The sequence below is a fragment of the Sminthopsis crassicaudata genome, chromosome 1 (genome assembly GCF_048593235.1).
Source record: "Sminthopsis crassicaudata isolate SCR6 chromosome 1, ASM4859323v1, whole genome shotgun sequence".
NCBI classification, from domain to species: Eukaryota; Metazoa; Chordata; class Mammalia; order Dasyuromorphia; family Dasyuridae; genus Sminthopsis; species Sminthopsis crassicaudata.
The window spans coordinates 1145481-1162989 of NC_133617.1; the positions used below are offsets into that span (position 1 = coordinate 1145481).

General features: G+C 42.2%; 2 gene segments (V, D, J or C); both read right to left on the reverse strand.

Annotated features, from left to right (window-relative positions):
* Positions 1–202: 202 nt before the first annotated feature.
* LOC141560982 (immunoglobulin lambda variable 4-69-like) lies at positions 203–729 on the reverse strand. The segment is given in 2 exon segments: positions 203–525; positions 647–729. Coding segments are annotated over 2 exon segments (369 nt in total).
* A 543-nt stretch (positions 730–1272) lies between these two features.
* LOC141538606 (immunoglobulin lambda variable 4-69-like) lies at positions 1273–4862 on the reverse strand. The segment is given in 4 exon segments: positions 1273–1386; positions 3441–3568; positions 4233–4610; positions 4731–4862. Coding segments are annotated over 4 exon segments (666 nt in total).
* Positions 4863–17509: the final 12647 nt, after the last annotated feature.

Genomic DNA, 17509 nt, shown 5'->3' on the forward strand with positions numbered 1-17509 from the left:
TGGAGTCAAGGTGCATTCTGGGACTTACTCTTAGTGTGGTCTTGGGCAGCCATAGAAATTGAGTTCTGAGCCAGAGATAACAAAACAGAAAGACCAGTCTCGGGTCCCCCAGGTCCCTTTAGCAGAAGTCGGGGCCAGGGAGGGAGCTGGGTGGGCAGGGATTTTTTTGTCCCACTTCCGAACTGAATGGTTCGGAACTGTGTTAACTATACCTACGATCACTATGATAAGCTGCCCCACAATAGTAATGGGCCTCGTCCTCAGGCTGGACGCTGCTGATGGACAAGTAGCGATGGGCCCCAGAGCCGGAGCCCGAGAAGCGGGCGGGGATCCCCTCACTCTTCTCTACACTTCCACCACTCGTCACTTTCATGACAAATTGGGGGGCCTTTCCTGGGTTCTGCTGGAACCATTCAATAGTGGAGGTGCTGTGCTGGCTGCTCAGGGTACAGGTGAGACTCACTGCGGCTCCCAGGGACACAGACAGGGAGGGAGCCTGAGTCAGCACAGGCTGGGAGAAGGAACCTGGAAACACAGACAGACATGAATGTCCCAGCACAGGGGAGAGGGGGGAGGGGCTCGGAGACCCTCCCAGGAGCCCCCGGGACAGGGAGGAGGGAGCAGGAGGAGCAGGGCCAGCCCTGACCTGAGCAGAAGCTGAGCAGGAGGAGGCAGACGAGAGGCCAGGCCATGGTGCAGGGGACCCGAGAGCTCTGCTCCCCAGAGAGAACCTGCGGGTCCGGCTCTGCCAGGCCCCTCTTATCCTCCCCCTGGGAGCCTGGGATGGGCTGGGGAGGGGGCGGGGCTGGATGCAAATCTGGGCCTTCTTAAGTAACTAGAGTCACAGGTCCCATAAGGAGGATGTGGGTACCGAGGGCTGGGATACCTTGCCCCGCCCCCCCAGCTGAGATGCTGCACCTGAGTGATCACAGGAAGCCAGAGCAACCAGATCCCCCAGCTCCCTCTGGCCCCCTGCCTGCCCAGGGGCCACATTGCCCCCTGGTGGACAAACATTTTTATCCAGCCCATGTTTGGAACAAAAGTGAATAAAGGAGGCCCCTGAGGCTGCTCCCCCCCCCCCCATCACCATCCTTTTCCAGCTTGTTTAGTCCCCTCCCAGTGATGGGCTTCCAGGCAATTCCCATTTTTTTCCAGCACAAAGAGAGTTCCTAAAGATATTTTAGAGCAGACGGGTTCTAGTCCTTCCCCCAATCCCCATCTGCTCTAGAACTGCTTCTGCTGTCTCTGGGTCAGTTGTGCAGAGGTCAGTTTTTATCGGCCATCACACACTAGGTTCCTGTTGCTCCCTGTGGCTGCTGTGGCTGCAGAACCCCCATCCTTCCGATCCCGGCTGCCCCGGCCCCTCCGCCGCTGGACCAGCTCAGCCTGGGGAAGCAGGCCTTTGTGTGGAGGCCTCATCTCACCGGGGAAGCAGTTTGGAGACAAAGCCTCTGAGTCCTTTCACGGCAATGGCTGCCGGACTCTCAGGCCTGACGGATGCCGGGGGAACCTGGCGGCTTCCACCTCTGGCCGAGCTGGAAATGTGTCCCAGCGAACAAGACTCGCGCATCCTGCTACACTACAGGAGGAAGTCCTCCCGGGGCTGGGCTGACATCCTGCCTTAAGTCACCAGCAACTTTAAGAGCCTTTCCCTCACTTAACACTTCCTAGCTGTGTGACCCTGGGCAAGTCACTTAACCCCAGCCTCAGAAAAAAAAAAAAAAAAAAAAAGAAGAGCCCTTCCCTCCCCGTGTGAGAACGGGGTTGGGGCTGTTATGGCAGTGACACTTCTTGGAGTCACAGCTGGAAGCTGGGGGGGCAGGAGGGAGACGTCTTCTTGGTTTTTTGAAGACAATTCAGAGACGTCCTCCACAGCTAAAGTGAGAAGTTCCGAGAAGTCTGGCTCAGCAGCAGAAGCAGGATGAGCTGCAGCTCGGGGGAAGGGAAAGGAGCAGGAAATGCAAAGAGCTGCTCTGCGGGCGTCCCCTAGTCCAGAACGCCTCCCCCCAACACTGCCTGACAAGCAGAACTGGGAACAACGGGTGCCCCAATTGACAGGACTGTCAGCATCCCCCTTCTTTGTAGCCAACTGTATACATGCAAAGACATGTCCGGCGCAGGGCCATGTTTGGTGTTGTATGGTGGGAAGAAAGCAAGATACAAGAATAAGGACCGGCAATATTCATGAGCATCCACTCTCCTTGCTGCCCCACTCCCAACGTTCAGTTCTTCAGCACATTTTGTCCTGAGTTCAAATGTCCCATGAAGATGTGGTCCCCGAAACAGTAAGCCTCCTTCTCAGGAATCGCCTGAGAGGCCTCTTAACAGGAGATTTCCTTCCCCTGCTCCAATCCACCTGAAAAGTCCAGCTTATTCTGCTTTTTTTTTTTCGCCAAATACATCTCAATGTGATTTGTTGTTGTAGTTGTTGTGGTTGTTGTTATTAAGCTGTTTTAATATGGTACGACATATGTCACATATGACACGTGTTTTAATGTGGGACGACATGATTCCATTGTGGGTTTTCACCACGATGATAGTGGAGAGCTTTGGCCACTTCCTGCTCCAGCTTAGTTTACACAGGAAGAATGGGGGCTAAAAGGATTCAGTGACTTGCAAAGTGTCTGAAGCTGGATTTGAACTCAGGGCTCCTGGACCCCAAGGCTGGCCCTCTATCCACTCTGGGACCTAGCTGTACCATTCCTAAATTTGCTTTTCTCAATAGGCGATTCTTCAAGCTTAATGTCACTGATGAATAGGGCACACAGCCTGGTACCCAAGGCTGTCGAAGGGCCCAGACTCTGGCCAAAGGAACCCAGGCTCCAGAGGAAAGGGAGCAGAAGAAAATCCCCCTCCCAGGCAGCAGAACCAAGATGAGTGCTGAGCATGGCTTCCATCTCTGGAAGCAGAATCCCGCCCGGGATAAAAGACCCCCTCTCTCTACTTCCTAGGAGTGTGTTGGTGAGTTGAGGAGGCTCGCACTGGCTGCAAGCTTTAAGAACTCAGGGCTTGGGGACTGATGGAGACTGGGACATTAAATGATGAAATCCCCTCAGCTGGGACAGGTCTGACAAGGTTCCCCTACCCACCCACACAGGGAAATGAGTCTTTGCTTTCTGGTGGGGCCATGAATGGCTTTGCTAATAGTGACAGACAGGACACAGTCATCACCCAGTCTCTGAGCTGGAAGGAAGCCCGGAGGCCCCAAGAGAGACCCCGACATTTGCAGGGAAGAAAATTTGAGTCTGATGCTAGTCCAAGGTCTTGGACTCCTGGACTGAGCAAGTAGCAGAGTAGGGAGACTGTGGGGAGCTCAGTAGACAAGAGAGACCAGAATTGTATGGAAATCCAAGAAGCGAAGGAGAGGTTGCTGAGTGTGGGGGTGGCAGGGGAGAGCCCGGCAGTGCCAGTGGGACCAGGGAGGAGCCTGTCTCCCTCACCACAGGAGGAGTAAGAGGAACAGTGCAGCCGGGGCTGGAAAGGGTGGCCAGGGAGGCTCCGTGGTTACGGGAGCCTGGTCTCCGTGGGTGCAAGGAGATGATGGGAGCGAGAGGCCCAGGGAGGTCACCTAGAAAAGAGGCCAACTGAGGAGGGGCCAGCCCTGGAGAGCTGAGGGCGTGATTGCCTGACAGGTGCTTACTCCCACCAGACTCTCCATCTCCCTGCTCATAAATCCCCCAGGACTGGAAGGCTCAGCCGTCCCATGGCTGCCTCCTCGGCTTCCCTGGTAAAATCTTCCCCTGCAAGGAGCCCTTCCCAAGCCCGAGAGCGCCATCTCCGCCCTGATTGCCTCCACTTTGTCCACTCCTAGGTGTGAGCAGTTTTCACATTTTGTCTCCCAGGTTGGATTGTAAGCTCTCTGAAAGCAGGGATTGTTGTTTCCCTATGTTTATACCCCAAAGCTCAGCATAGTAGTGACATACAGTAGGTGCTTAATGACTGCTTGGTGACTGGCTGACTGTACCCAGTGCCATGGGAGGAGAAAAGCCCTGGGACCCCGCAGAGCCTCAGGAAGGGGCTGTCTTGGGGGCCCCTCCCCTGATGCCCTGCCAGCGTGGGCCCATTCTTCTCCCTGATCTCAGCACATTGGTGGGAGAGTCTTCTTGAGCATTTCTTCCTTATTGTCCCACTGATGGGTCACTTGATAAGTGCCCAGTTTTGGACCCATTGGCTTATTGATAAAGGGCTCTGGGGGTGAGGCCCCACACAGGGCCGCCCCCTTGGAGATGTACCAGAAGTCGGGGCCAGAGCCGGGCTGCAGGGAGGTTTTTGTCCCACTTCCCCACTGAATGTGTCACTGTGGTAACCACTCTGATATGTCGCACAGTAATAATCGGCTTCATCCTCAGGCTGGACGCTGCTGATGGACAAGTAGCGATCGGCCCCAGAGGCGGAGCCCGAGAAGCGGGCGGGGACCCCCTCGCCCTTGCCCACACCTCCACTGCTGCTGACATACATGAGGTACCGAGGGGCCTTTCCCGGGCTCTGCTGGTACCAATAGATCATATACCCGCTGTGCTGACTGCTGAGGCTGCAGGAGAGTCTGGCCGTGGCTCCCAGGGACACAGACAGGGAGGGAGCCTGAGTCGGCACAGGCTGGGAGAAGGAACCTGGAAACACAGACAGACATGAATGTCCCAGCACAGGGGAGAGGGGGGAGGGGCTCAGAGACCCTCCCAGGAGCCCCCGGGACAGGGAGGGGGAGCAGGAGGAGCAGGGCCAGCCCTGACCTGAGCAGAAGCTGAGCAGCAGGAGGCAGACGAGAGGCCAGGCCATGGTGCGGGGGACCCGAGAGCTCTGCTCCCCAGAGAGAACCGGCGGGGTCCGGGCTCTGCCAGGCCCCTCTTATCCTCCCCCTGGGAGCCTGGGATGAGCTGGGGAGGGGGCAGGGCTGGATGCAAATCTGGGCCTTCTTTAGGACCCTTCCCTGGGTCCTAAATCTGGGGTTACCGGTTCCCTGGGGAAGGTGTGTCTCTTGGGGGAGGGGGTGGAGCCCAGCTGAAATGTCACCCATGAATGATTCCAAGGGGTCCGAGTAGCCACAGAAACAGCCAGCTGGGCTCCTCTCCACTGAGATCCCCAGGCTCCTCCTGTCCCCCATTGCCTGCCCAGAGCCAGTTCCACAGCACCACCTACTGGCTGCATGTCCCCAAATCACCCCACCCACAGGGTGGGGATCCCACAGCCAGAAGGAGACTCCAGCTTGTTGCTCACCAGTCCCACAAGGGGGAGGGGGGGCTCTGTGCATAGGACAAGGGAGGGATGGGTGCAGGGGAGGACAGCTTTGGGGAGAGTGTGTGTATGTGTGAGACCTTGTAAAAGTCATTGTAAAAGTCAGACAGGAGTAGCCTGTAGATCCTTCTTCATTTCTCTCCAGTCATACGTGCTCCCATGAGGATAGCTAGTGGTTGGGTAAAGCACCAGCACTTTTAACAGATTATAAGCAGTAACCCAGAGGTTGGAGGGCAGAACTGAGACCTCACAGGGGCTTTGGATGTAGCTAAGTCAGGGCCTTCTGCCTCCCCTGGGCCTGTATCCCCCTCACTGTGACGTGTGAGCCGCACATCTGTACTAGCGTCTCTGCCCAGATCCAGGGATTGTCCCTATTTTCCTCTGGCTGATCCAGCCCTTTCAGCATCTTTCCTCACATTCTTCCAGAGCTTTTCCAAAGACATGATATCTTCAGTATAACCCTAGATTTGATATTCCCAATTCTATCAGTCGTAGAAGGTGATGGGGAGATTTGGGACACAAATGCAAGCAATGGGAATCCACTTAGAGACAGTCTGCTAAAGAAACCTTTCCCTTATGATTTCAGAAAGGCCTAGAGAGACTTACAGGAACTGATGCTGAGTGAAATGAGCAGAACTAACAGAACATAGTACACAGCAACCACAATGCTGTATGATGATCAATTCTGATGGACGAGGCCCTCATCAACAATGAGATGAACCAAATCAGTTCCAATAGAGCAGGAATGAACTGAACCAGCTACACCCAGCAAAAGAACTCTGGGAGACGACTATGAACCGCTACATAGAATTCCCAATCCCTCTGTTTTTGTCCGCCTGCACTTTGGATTCCCTTCACAGGTTAATTGTCCACTATTGCAAAGTCTGATTCTTTTTTGTACAGCAAAACAACTGTATGAACATGTATACATATATTATATTTAACTTATACTTTAACATATTTAACATGTATTTGTCAACCTGCCATCTGGGGCAAAGGGTGGGGGAAGGAGGGGAAAAATTGGAACAAAAGCTTTGGCAATTGTCAATGCTGTAAAATTACCCATGCATAGATCTGGTAAATAAAAAGCTATAATTAAAAAATCAAAACATTAAAAAAAAAAAAAAAAAAGTCTTTGCCTTTCCCAGCTCTTCCAGAGGAATGGAGAAGGAATGAATGGACCTGGAGCATTAATTAATGCTCCATCAAGTGGATATCTTCAACATAAAGAAGATCCAACTCACTTCCAGCTGATCAATGATGGACAGAAACAACTACACCCAGAGAAAGAACACTGGGAAGTGAATGTAAATTGTTAGCACTACTGTCTATCTACCCAGGTTACTTATACCTTCGAAATCTAATACTTAATGTGCAACAAGAAAATGGTATTTACACACATATATTGTATCTAGGTTATATTGTAACAATGTAAAATGTATGGGATTGCCTGTCATCTAGGGGAGGGAGTAGAGGGAGGGAGGGGATAATTTGGAAAAAATGAATACAAGGGATAATGTTATAAAAAAATTAGTCATGCATTATACTGTCAAAAATTTTATAATTATAAAAAAAAAAATGAATGCTCCATGTCAAAACTTTGGAGGCAACAACCTTCTTTTTTTGGGTCTTGCAGAGGGAGGGGTGTACAGGCTACAGGAGCAGTTGCCAGCCTGCATCTCCACAAACTTGTATCCCAGTGATGGGACAATGGATCCTGAGTGGGAAGCCTTGCTATTCATAAAGTTTACGACTCAAAATCCTGGACTGTTTTTCTTTATAATTGGAGAGGAAGAAGTAGTCAAGATGGTCTTTGTGATTTGAGTTTTTAGGCCCATTCTACATCTGATCCGGGTGTCTTTGCTATTTAAAAATTCAAAGATAATTTTTTTGAGCAATAAGTAATTAAGGACATTTTGAATATTAGCCTGGTATATTGGTCCACTAGAGTGATTATGATTTTTCTTTTTTTGCTTTTTGTTTTGGTCAGGAAAGGAGAGACTAAGAATTGGTGTCTAAAGGCTGACTGGAAGCAGGAATAGATGTTAAGTTAGATTTTGATTCAAAAGTGCAAGGTGACAAGGCAGAGATCTAGGAATCATTTGTACAGAGGTGACCATTGGAGCTGATATTTCCACAAATTTACTATGTAAAATTGAAGGCCTGGTACAGGCCCAAATGGAAGTGAAACACAGAGTTGCACAGATTTTTTCACAGAGAGACAAGTGTGTGTGTTGGGGTGTGTTTGTGTTTGTGAGTGTGTGTTTATTTCTTTGTGCAAGAGACAAAAAGAGACAGAAAGAGGGAAGAAGATAGAAAGAGAAAGACAGAGAGACAGAGATAAAGAGAAAGAAAGACAGAGAGACAAAAGGAGAGAAAGAGACAGAGATATACACACTGAGAAAGAGAGAGAACTAAATAATTTATAGATAAAATTGGAAACGGGATGATCATCACAGCAAAAATATCTAGAATAAATTATATATGTATATATATATATATAAAGATTTAAGGAATACAAAGAACTGTATTAATATTATCTCATTTTATTCTCAATTTAACTCTGTAAGTTAGGTGCCAATTGGTCAGACACAAATAGTCCATGTGAACTTTTGGAATGGATCCTTTAAAATCCTGCTTTATTTATTAGGCAGAGAACACCAAAGAAGCTTATTTTATTTAATCAGAGTCATACAGCTATTAATTGCCTAAATCTGGTTTTGAGATCAGGCATTATTGACTGGTGGTCCAATATTTAATCCATGACTTTATATAGCCAGTAGCTAAATTGCTTTTGTTTTTCAGTAATTTTCTGTCTTTTCCAACTCTTTGTTACCACATGGGAGGTTTTCTTGTCCAAGATAAAAGAGTGGTTTCCCATTTCCTTCTCCAAATCATTTTACAGATAAGAAAACTGAGGTAGAAAGGTAATTTACACAGAATCACATAGCTAGTAAATGATGAAGGCCAGATTTGAAATCAGGAATATTATTATTATCGTTTTTTACTCCAGGCCTCCACTCTGCTGCACCACCTAGCTATCTATAAATACAAATTGCATTCTCCACCATTTCACTGCCTAATCTATTTTGTTCAAAATCTGTTCTGCTTAAGAACATATTCCTGTAAAGCCAGCTGGAAGGACCAGAGCCTAACTTTAAGTACCATAAACTTGTCTGTTTTATTCAGAAACCTGCAGGAACCTCACATCCCATTTTGGCTGATATGTTGTGGGGTGAGTTCATGTGTGATGTCCTCTCTGAGGCCCTTTGGATTTTATTTTTGGATTGCAGCCGTTTTAGAAGCTCTATCTGAACATGAACTTAATTTCATTGTTACCATGGTATTTGTCTGCCTTCTTTTCCTCTCCCTCCTTATCATTTCACACTTCCTACCAGTTATCATGAAGTTCAGCTAGAACTGGTTCTGGGATAAGTTTCTATGCTGCTATTCCTCTGTGCTATGGGTGATGGCAGATGTAAGCAAATCTTCTGTAGGATTATAGAAAATCACCAAGGGAAAACATCCATAAAGCATTTAGCCAAACTGTTTTCATGGACAAGACAGACAGGTATGCTGTGCTAGAAATCAGTACAATTTTATGAATCCAATACTCTATAAATGACCAGACCCACCCAAAATAGGGCTTAAAACATCAGTGTCAGCTGGAGATTGGTAAAAGATCTCTATTTCTCAAGCTTATTCTCATCAAAAGTTTTATCATGGATTTGGCTGAAGATTTACCATTATTTTTGTGTGAACAGAGTTTGAATACAGTTAAGGTGATGGGATTTTATTCCTTAGTGTCCAATAGGCTGGGACTTCGGACTGAATGAATTAAGAAGAAATGGTTTTAAACCCCCCAAACCATAGCACTATTCAGAAGGATGATGTGCTTAGGGGAAGGCAAGCAGAGAGAGTCAACAACCTGCAGTTATCACTGCAAAGAGTAAGGGACAGAAAGCCTTTCTTGGACTACTGAGTAAGAAATGATACTTAGCTATGGTACAGAGAGAGAGAGAAAGGAGGGAGAGGGAAAAGGAGAGGGAGAGGGAGAGGGAGAGAAAGGGGGGGGGAGAGAGAGAAACTATAAGATGAAGGGAAGAGGACAGAATAGGAATTATGAGATGCAGACAAAGTGGATTGAGAGTACATCCTAGAGTTTCTCCAGATGTTAGAATACAGGGTCACCTAGTTGGACCTGAAATTAGAAAAACCTGAGTTCAAATTACCTTTCAGATCTTAATTTTGCCTCAGTTTCCTCATCTGTAACACTGAGAGTATAATACTGATTATGATGAGAATCAAAAAGTTACCATTTATCTAATCCTAAAGTATGAATGGGTGAAATAGCAAATCATAGGCACAATCAATAATTTCATGCAAGAGGATGACAATAATGAGACAACATACCAAAATTTATGGGATGCAGCCAAAGCAGTAATTAGGGGAAATTTTATATCTCTAGGTGCTTACTTGCATAAAATAGAGAAAGAAAAGATCAGTGAACTGGGTTTGAAACTAAAGAACCTAGACAAAGAACAAATTAAACCTCCCCAATTAAATCTCAAATTTGAAATTCTAAAAGTAAAAGGGGAGATTAATAAAACTTGAAGAAAACTATTGAATTGATAAATAAAACAAAGAGTTGATTTTATGAAAAAAAAAATAACAAAATAGATAAACCTTTAGTTAATTTAATTAGAAAAAGGAAAGAGGAAAATCAAATTGTTAGTCTCAAAAATGAAGAGGGAGAACTTTTCACAAATAAAGAGGAAATTTGACCAATTATTAGGAGGTATTTTGACCAACTTTATATCAACAAATTTGATTTTATAAATGAGGAATACCTACAAAAATATAGATTGAACAGATTAACAGAAGAGAAAATAAACGATTTAAATAGTCCCATTTTAGAAAAAGAAATAGAATAAGTTATTAATCTACTCCCTAAGAAAAAAATCTCCAAGGCCACATTGATTTACATATGAATTCTACCAAATATTTAAAGAACAATTAATTACAATACTATGCAAATTATTTGAAAAATAGGGGAAAAAAGACTTCTACCAAATTCCTTTTATGACATAGACATGATATTGATATCTAAAACCAGGTACAATGAAAATAGAGGAAGAAAATTATAGACCAATCTCCCTATTGAATATTTGCAAAACTCTTGAATAAAATATTAGCAAAGAGATTACAAAAAGTCATCCCCAGAATAATACACCACAACCAAGTAGGATTTATACCAGAAATGCAGGGCTGGTTTGATATTAGGAAAACTATTAGCATAATTGACTATATCAATAACTAAACTAAGAAAAAACATATGATTATCTCAATAGATGAAGAAAAAGCACTTGATAAAAATCCAATACCCATTCCTATTAAAAACACTAGAGAGTGTAGGAATAAATGGACTTTTCCTTAAAATAGTCAATTGCATCTATTTAAAAACCATCAGCAAATGTCATATGTAATGGGAACAAACTAGAACCATTCTCAATAAGATCAAGGGTGAAACAAGGTTGCCCGCTATCACCATTATTTGTAATGTTTGAGATAGCTTTTAGAGGTCCTCCAGAGAGGTCTTGGTCTCAGCAGGATAGTCACCATGAAGATGGACAAGAATAGAGTCCAAAGTCTTTATTGTCTCCTTCACAGTCTGTGTCTGTCATAGTCTGACCCAGACTCAGTCTGACCCAGTCTCCTGCAGTCTGCTAGTCTCAACAAGTCTCAGTCTGAGTCTGCCTTTGTCCCCAGTTCTCTCAGCCCTTAAATACCCTATTACAATTACATCATTACAGTATACTGAGTATAAGCCAATCTATAATGTTTATATCACTTTATCAAGTTAGAGTGATTATATCATTATATCAAACTAAAGTGATTATATTGTTATATCATACTAGATATATGTGAACTAGAGAACCATTATCTCTAATCTAATTTTTAAAATCCTTTATGTTTTCCTGAATTATATAAGATAAGATCCTTTAAAGGAGGATATTCTAGGACATAAAAGTTCAAATCTAAAGACTCTAATTCATTTTGAATATATTAATAATAATATATTATTATTGTTATTATATTAATATATATTATTTGTATAATGTAGTATAATTATAATATATTTATAGTGATCCTTCCTTGTTCTTTTACTATTCCTCTCTTATGATTGTAATGTTGAGGATTATTTGCTTTGAGCTCCTAGTAATGGTTCTGCCTCTAAGAGTACCTCATTCACTCACTCACTCATTCATTTAAATAAATGTATACTGAATGTCTATCATTTCAGAATCATAGAATTTAAGGTTTTGAAATCAGCCAAGAAATCATTTAATCCAACTCATTCTCAAAAGGAATGCTCCCTATAGTATTATCTGTAAGGAATTCTTCTAAGAGTTAATGAAAACATACTAGGAAGTTAAAAAAAAAAAAAAAAAAAAAAAAAAAGATTAGAAGCGAATACCAAAAGCCATGTGCTCTTCTGGAATCTGTGTCTGAATATAAACTCACAATTTCTCCTGCCCTAACCAAGCTTTAGTCAACACAAGTCCTGTCTTTTGTTCCACAATAGAAGTATGAGCTTCCATGACCCCTTCTCCCAAAGAATAATTTGTTCCTGATAATAACCCTATGAAGAAGAATGATCTCTTCTCTTCTTCATAGTACTCAGACACCTCACACCACCCAGTACACCAGAAGAATGCAGTGTATCCATCCTCCCTGCCCGTTCTACACTTTTGTAAACATCCTCCTTACTCCACAAAAAGTTTGCTTCCTGTAGCTTCTCTAGTTCTGTTCCCTTCTGGCTTTCTCCAATGTTGCTGTGCCTTCTAGGAAGGCTAGCTTTTGTAGGGTTCTCATCTTAGAACATGTGTGACCAACAACTCATTATTTACACCTCTTCTTCAAATTTTCTTACTTAGAGAAAATAAAGAAAAAGTATTGAACTGATGACATGGTGTCTCAGTACCCCTCTCCTTTTCCTTGACACTAAGGCTATGTCTAGGTATTTAATCTGTATGGCTTTTTCCATGGGAAAACTTGGGGAAACTTTCCAAGTAGGAGATAAGAGATAATGTTATCTTTTCTGTGTAGTATTCTGAATCTGAATACAGGTAATGTATTAGGGCAATACCTGATAATATTATGTTCCCATAACTTCTACTCTACCCCCCGAAGGCTCAGGATTCAATCATGAGAAGCATAGTAGACCCATAAACTTGTCATACAAGTCAGTGGGAAATATTTGACCTGTAACTGATACAGAGTTAGGACTACTGAGCATGGGGAGACACCTTCCTACTAGAGGAAGAATTCATGAATAAATCATAGTGCTAGAAGAAAGAGGGTATTCATGGGTGGAGATGAGGGTCTCCAGGTGAGAGAAATCACAGAAACATGTTTAAGAGATAAGAAGCACTGCAAATTTGTACGCACATTCTGTGCTTACAAGATATTTACTATCTCAGAAATATTTCTCTAGTAGCTCTCAACTTTAATGTAAGACAGACCTGTATTCTGGGAGGGGTCAGGAAAGCATAAAAATACATTTAGGCTTTCTCATTCACTCTATCATTTACATCTAAACTGACTTTCCCTCTGCTAACTGTCTGTTTTCTAAGAATTTAATACCCTGTGTCCATTCTTTTTTTCATTCATGCTTGCTACAATTAGAATAAGAGGAAAAAGAACAAATTTCCCTGTCACCATTCTCAAGGAAAGTCTGTCAAAGGGTACAAGAGGCAAAAAAGGAACCTGTTTTTGTCCAATGCTACACTTAGAGTGGGAGCTTGTTTACCTGTCTCATGCCAATTTTCATCTACTCAGCTTAGGTGGTGAATAATAATAGAATAGAAAAGAATTGGGAACATTTAAAAGTATTCAAGAAATATTAAAAGAGCTCTTAATGTTAGACCAATGGGGATGAAAAAATGTGGAGGACAAAAAAGAAAGTCACAAAGGGAATGTAAAATGCAGAAAGAACTCAAAAGCAATAGAAATGCAGCAAAATTGTCACCTTCTATGACCTATCCTTCTTACCAGTGGTTTCACAGTGAAATTGGGCAGGAATCACTGGAAGGAGGGTGTCTGTGTGTCTGTGTCTGTGTTTAAGCCTAATATAATAAAGATTCTTAGTGTTTATATTGGAGATTGTATCATTGGATATTGGAGTCTTGTATTTACTAAAGTTGTTCACAATATAAGCAGAACTAAGTGCTTCAAGATCATTAAGTAGAGAGGCAGACACACAGATAGAGATGCAAATTCAGACATAGAGACTGGAAGAAACAAAAGACTAAGATTGGGAGACAGAGACAACCCTCTCACTCTTTAGCTCTGTGAGAAAATAAAATAGATGGAAACTGACTATGAGCTACAGAAGCAAGGAAAGCAGGCAAGAACGCATCTTCCCACCTGCCTCTTCCATAAAGAACTGTCTAATAATCAGCCCTCTCTGAGGTTCAGGCAGGCTGGGCCAACAGTCTTTGTTAGGTTTACTCTCAAAGAGTCCTATTTCTCTGAAACTTCTCACTTTGTATACATGGGGAGAAAAGTCCCAATCTGAGATCCCCCATTTCTGACAAGGCTGGGGCTGATTTGGGGGAAGCAGAGAGGTACAGTGACAAGAACAGGACTGAATACAAAAGAGAATTTTTTTTTTTCTGAACACATTAGCTAAAGCCCCAAGAGTGGCAGGAGCCACAGAATTGACATAATTATGCTCTAATTAGAGCAATAAACACTTGAGGTTTGATCTGCTTAGAAAATTCCTGGAACTGCAATTTCCTGTTCTGGAGCAGATGGTCAGGTTAAGTCTTCCCTCTACCTCTGGGAAAACATGAATAAACAGTTGTCTTACCATCAAGGACAAAAACAGTGATGTAAGACTAAGGAGGTAATTGGAAAGTTTCTCTGACCCTTAAACTCTACTTTGCCTCTCAGCAACCTTGGGATTAGTCACTGACAATTGTGTCCACAGAGACCTGCAGCTCCAGGAGGATTTCTAGGGACCATTCCTGCCTCGAGCATCTCCAGCTGTGTCTGCACATCCACAGCAAAAACACAAATGGAGGAAAAAAAAAACATGTTTTGAAATCTCTGACCTGGTGGTCAACAGAGACTATTAGACAGGAGGCCTCATAGAGAAGTTTCTATGTTCCTGTGTCACCCAGGGGGCTACAGAATATTGGAGCTGGCAGATATTGCATCAGATAGAATTTGATGTGAACAGACTAAATTAAAAAAAAAAAGTGGGGGAGGACAGCTGTACTGAGAATCTGCAGGACTCATGGCAATGACATCCACTGACTTCTGAGCCAGGCTCAGTCTTGTCATTGAGTGACATCACAAGTTCAGATTTTCCCCATGATTAGTATCATAGAATCAGAGAGACTTGGGGAACAAAAAATGGAGCATTAGAGATGCTCCATCACTACCAGACACCAAAGTGCGTGAAAGTTTATAAAGCACTTTAAATAAGTTATCAAATTTTATTCTTACAACAACACTATGAAATATTTATTTTTTATTATCACTATTTTACTGAGGAGGAAACAGGCTAGAGGGAACTTCTATGGCTTGCATAATATATATAGTCAATAAGTATCTGAGAAAGGATTAAAATGTAGGTCTTCCTGACTCCAAATCTGACATAGTCCATTACATTATTGTTGCCTCTAGAGAAAAGCTTAGCTCACCCCTCAAAATGGTTCTTCTTTGAACCTAATCCATTTATGTCTTGTGGGGGATGGAAAATCCAGTGAAAAACTCTCATTGCCTTAGAGAAAAATGAAATCTATGACAAGAAAGAAAGCCTTGAACCGAGGTATAATGATGAAGGTGACCTAGAGAGCCTGATGGATCAGGAGCAGGCAAAAAAGGGCCAAAAGAAGAAACCATGTCCTCCCTGGATATTGGAACCCTAGAAAAAAGCTTATGTCATTCCACCATAATTGGAGTTCTGAAAAAGTCAGTAAAACACAAGTATGCAACGTTAATAGCTAAGTGATAGAGTGAAAGAATACTGAGCCTGGAGTCAGGAAGTCCAGGGTTTAAACCCTTACTTTAGATACATTAGTTGTGTGCCCTCAACAGACTAGTGGGGCTATGCCAGAAAATAGAATCATTTCCATTTGAATTATCTTTTACATTAAAAGACCAATAAGCAAGAAACAGGATATTCTATGGAATAAAGGAATAATTTACTCAGCAAAGTTAATTAATACTGCATGAATGAAAGGATTTTCAAAGATTTGTGAGGAAAAGATCAGAATTGAAAATTTGACCTGCAAAAATCAGGGAAAACTTGAGAAGGTAAACACAAAAGACCAATCACAAGAGATTTAATCCAGTTTACTTTTTATATGAGAAAACCATGTAATTCTTGAGAATATCATCATTACTAGTTTGAAAAACAGATAGAGAGAGAAAGAGAGAGAGAAAGAGAGAGAGAGAGAGAGAGAGAGAGAGAGAGAGAGAGAGAGAGAGAGAGAGAGAGAGAGAGAGAGAGAGAGAGAGAGCGCTTGGAGAACAGAGAGGTTAAATGAAACAATTACTTCATACAAATGAGATGACTGAAAAAATTCTTGTTACAGTGGAGCATCAGAGGTGGATGACTGGTAATGCTAGAACCTTATTCTCATAGTACTGGGTTAAAGAAGCAATTACATATATCTAGAAGAGTATACAAGTCTTTTCAACTTACAGAGAAATAAGGAGGCAAAGCAATAGGAGGCTAAAGAAGAGACTTTTAGAAGAGCATGAAGATTAATAAATAAGAGGCCATAAATAAGAAAATAAAATAAGAGAGGGACTCTTAGAAGGATGGTAGATTAAAAAGAGGTGAGTAAGGAAGGGGTGTGGATCAAGGAAGCAAAGATTAGAAGTAAATTAATTGAGGAGGGATAGGATGAAAAAAGAGGAAAAAAAAGATAAACAGTGAAAGAAATAGAATACAGGGAATTACATAACTACTAATTATGACTTTGAATATGAAGAGGGTGAATTCACTCATAAATGGATTTTTAAAAGAATCTGACAATATATTGTTTACAAGAAGCATATTTTAAAATGAGAGATATACACAGAGTAAAAATAAAGGGCTGGAATAGAATTTATTTTGGTTCAGTAGATGTAAAAAAGCAAGGGTGACAATTGTGCTCAAAGACAAAATTAAAGCTAAAATAGATTAAAGAGACAAACAGAGAAAGTACATTATGGTTCAAGGTACCATTGATAATGAAGTAATATCAATAAAAAAACCAATTTGTATCAAATGTTATGACCTCATTTTTCAAGGAAAGGCTAAATAAACTACACGTAGAAATAAATATCAAAACTATAATCATGGAACACTTTAAGTTTCCCCTCATAGAACTAAATAAATCTGATAAAAAAAAAAAAGAAAAAAGTCAAGGACACAAATAGAATTTTAGATAAACTTGTTATAATAGGTAACTAGGGAAAATTGAAAGGAAATAAAAATAAATATACATTTTTTTCTCAGTAGTACATGATAACTTTTCAAAAACTGACCACAGGTCCTAAAGTAATAGACTGTAAGGCAAAAGTAGAAATTTAACCAAAAAAAAAAAAAAAAAAAGAAATCTACTTATCACCACCTCAAAGAGGTCCCATGTGGAAAACACACAGAAATATTACTGCTTTTAAAAGAAACACACAAAAAATAACAAATAAAATATGCTGGAGTTACAATTAGAATTGTACAGGATTTATCAGCAGCTACAATAAAAGACCACAGCTCCTACAATACTATATATTGATAATCAATATTGCAGCCAAAAATATTCTAGCCAATAAAATTATACATAATATTAAATGAAAAAAAATGGACATCCAATGAACTTGCAGATTTTCAGGACTTTATATCAACCAAACCCAAACTTAATAGAAATTTGAACATATAAGAGCCTATATCAAAGATTAATTGACTCAACATGGACAAAATGTTTGCCATATGTTTAAGACTGACATCAGTAATTGGGTAACGCAAATGAAAGATTGGGGCATAGTTGGGTATGATCTGACTTTTGAAAACAAAATTATCTAGAAAAAAAATAAAACTAGCAATTATGTTACATAAATGAAGTTGAGAGAAGAATTGACACAGAGGCATTAGAGGGGCAGGGAGGGGATTTTGAAAACTCTTGGCTGGTTATTTGATTATTGTCCTTCATTCTTTAAGAGGACCAAAATAGCATCGCTATGTTAGAGTTGAGTTACAGTGTGTCCCACTGTGTCT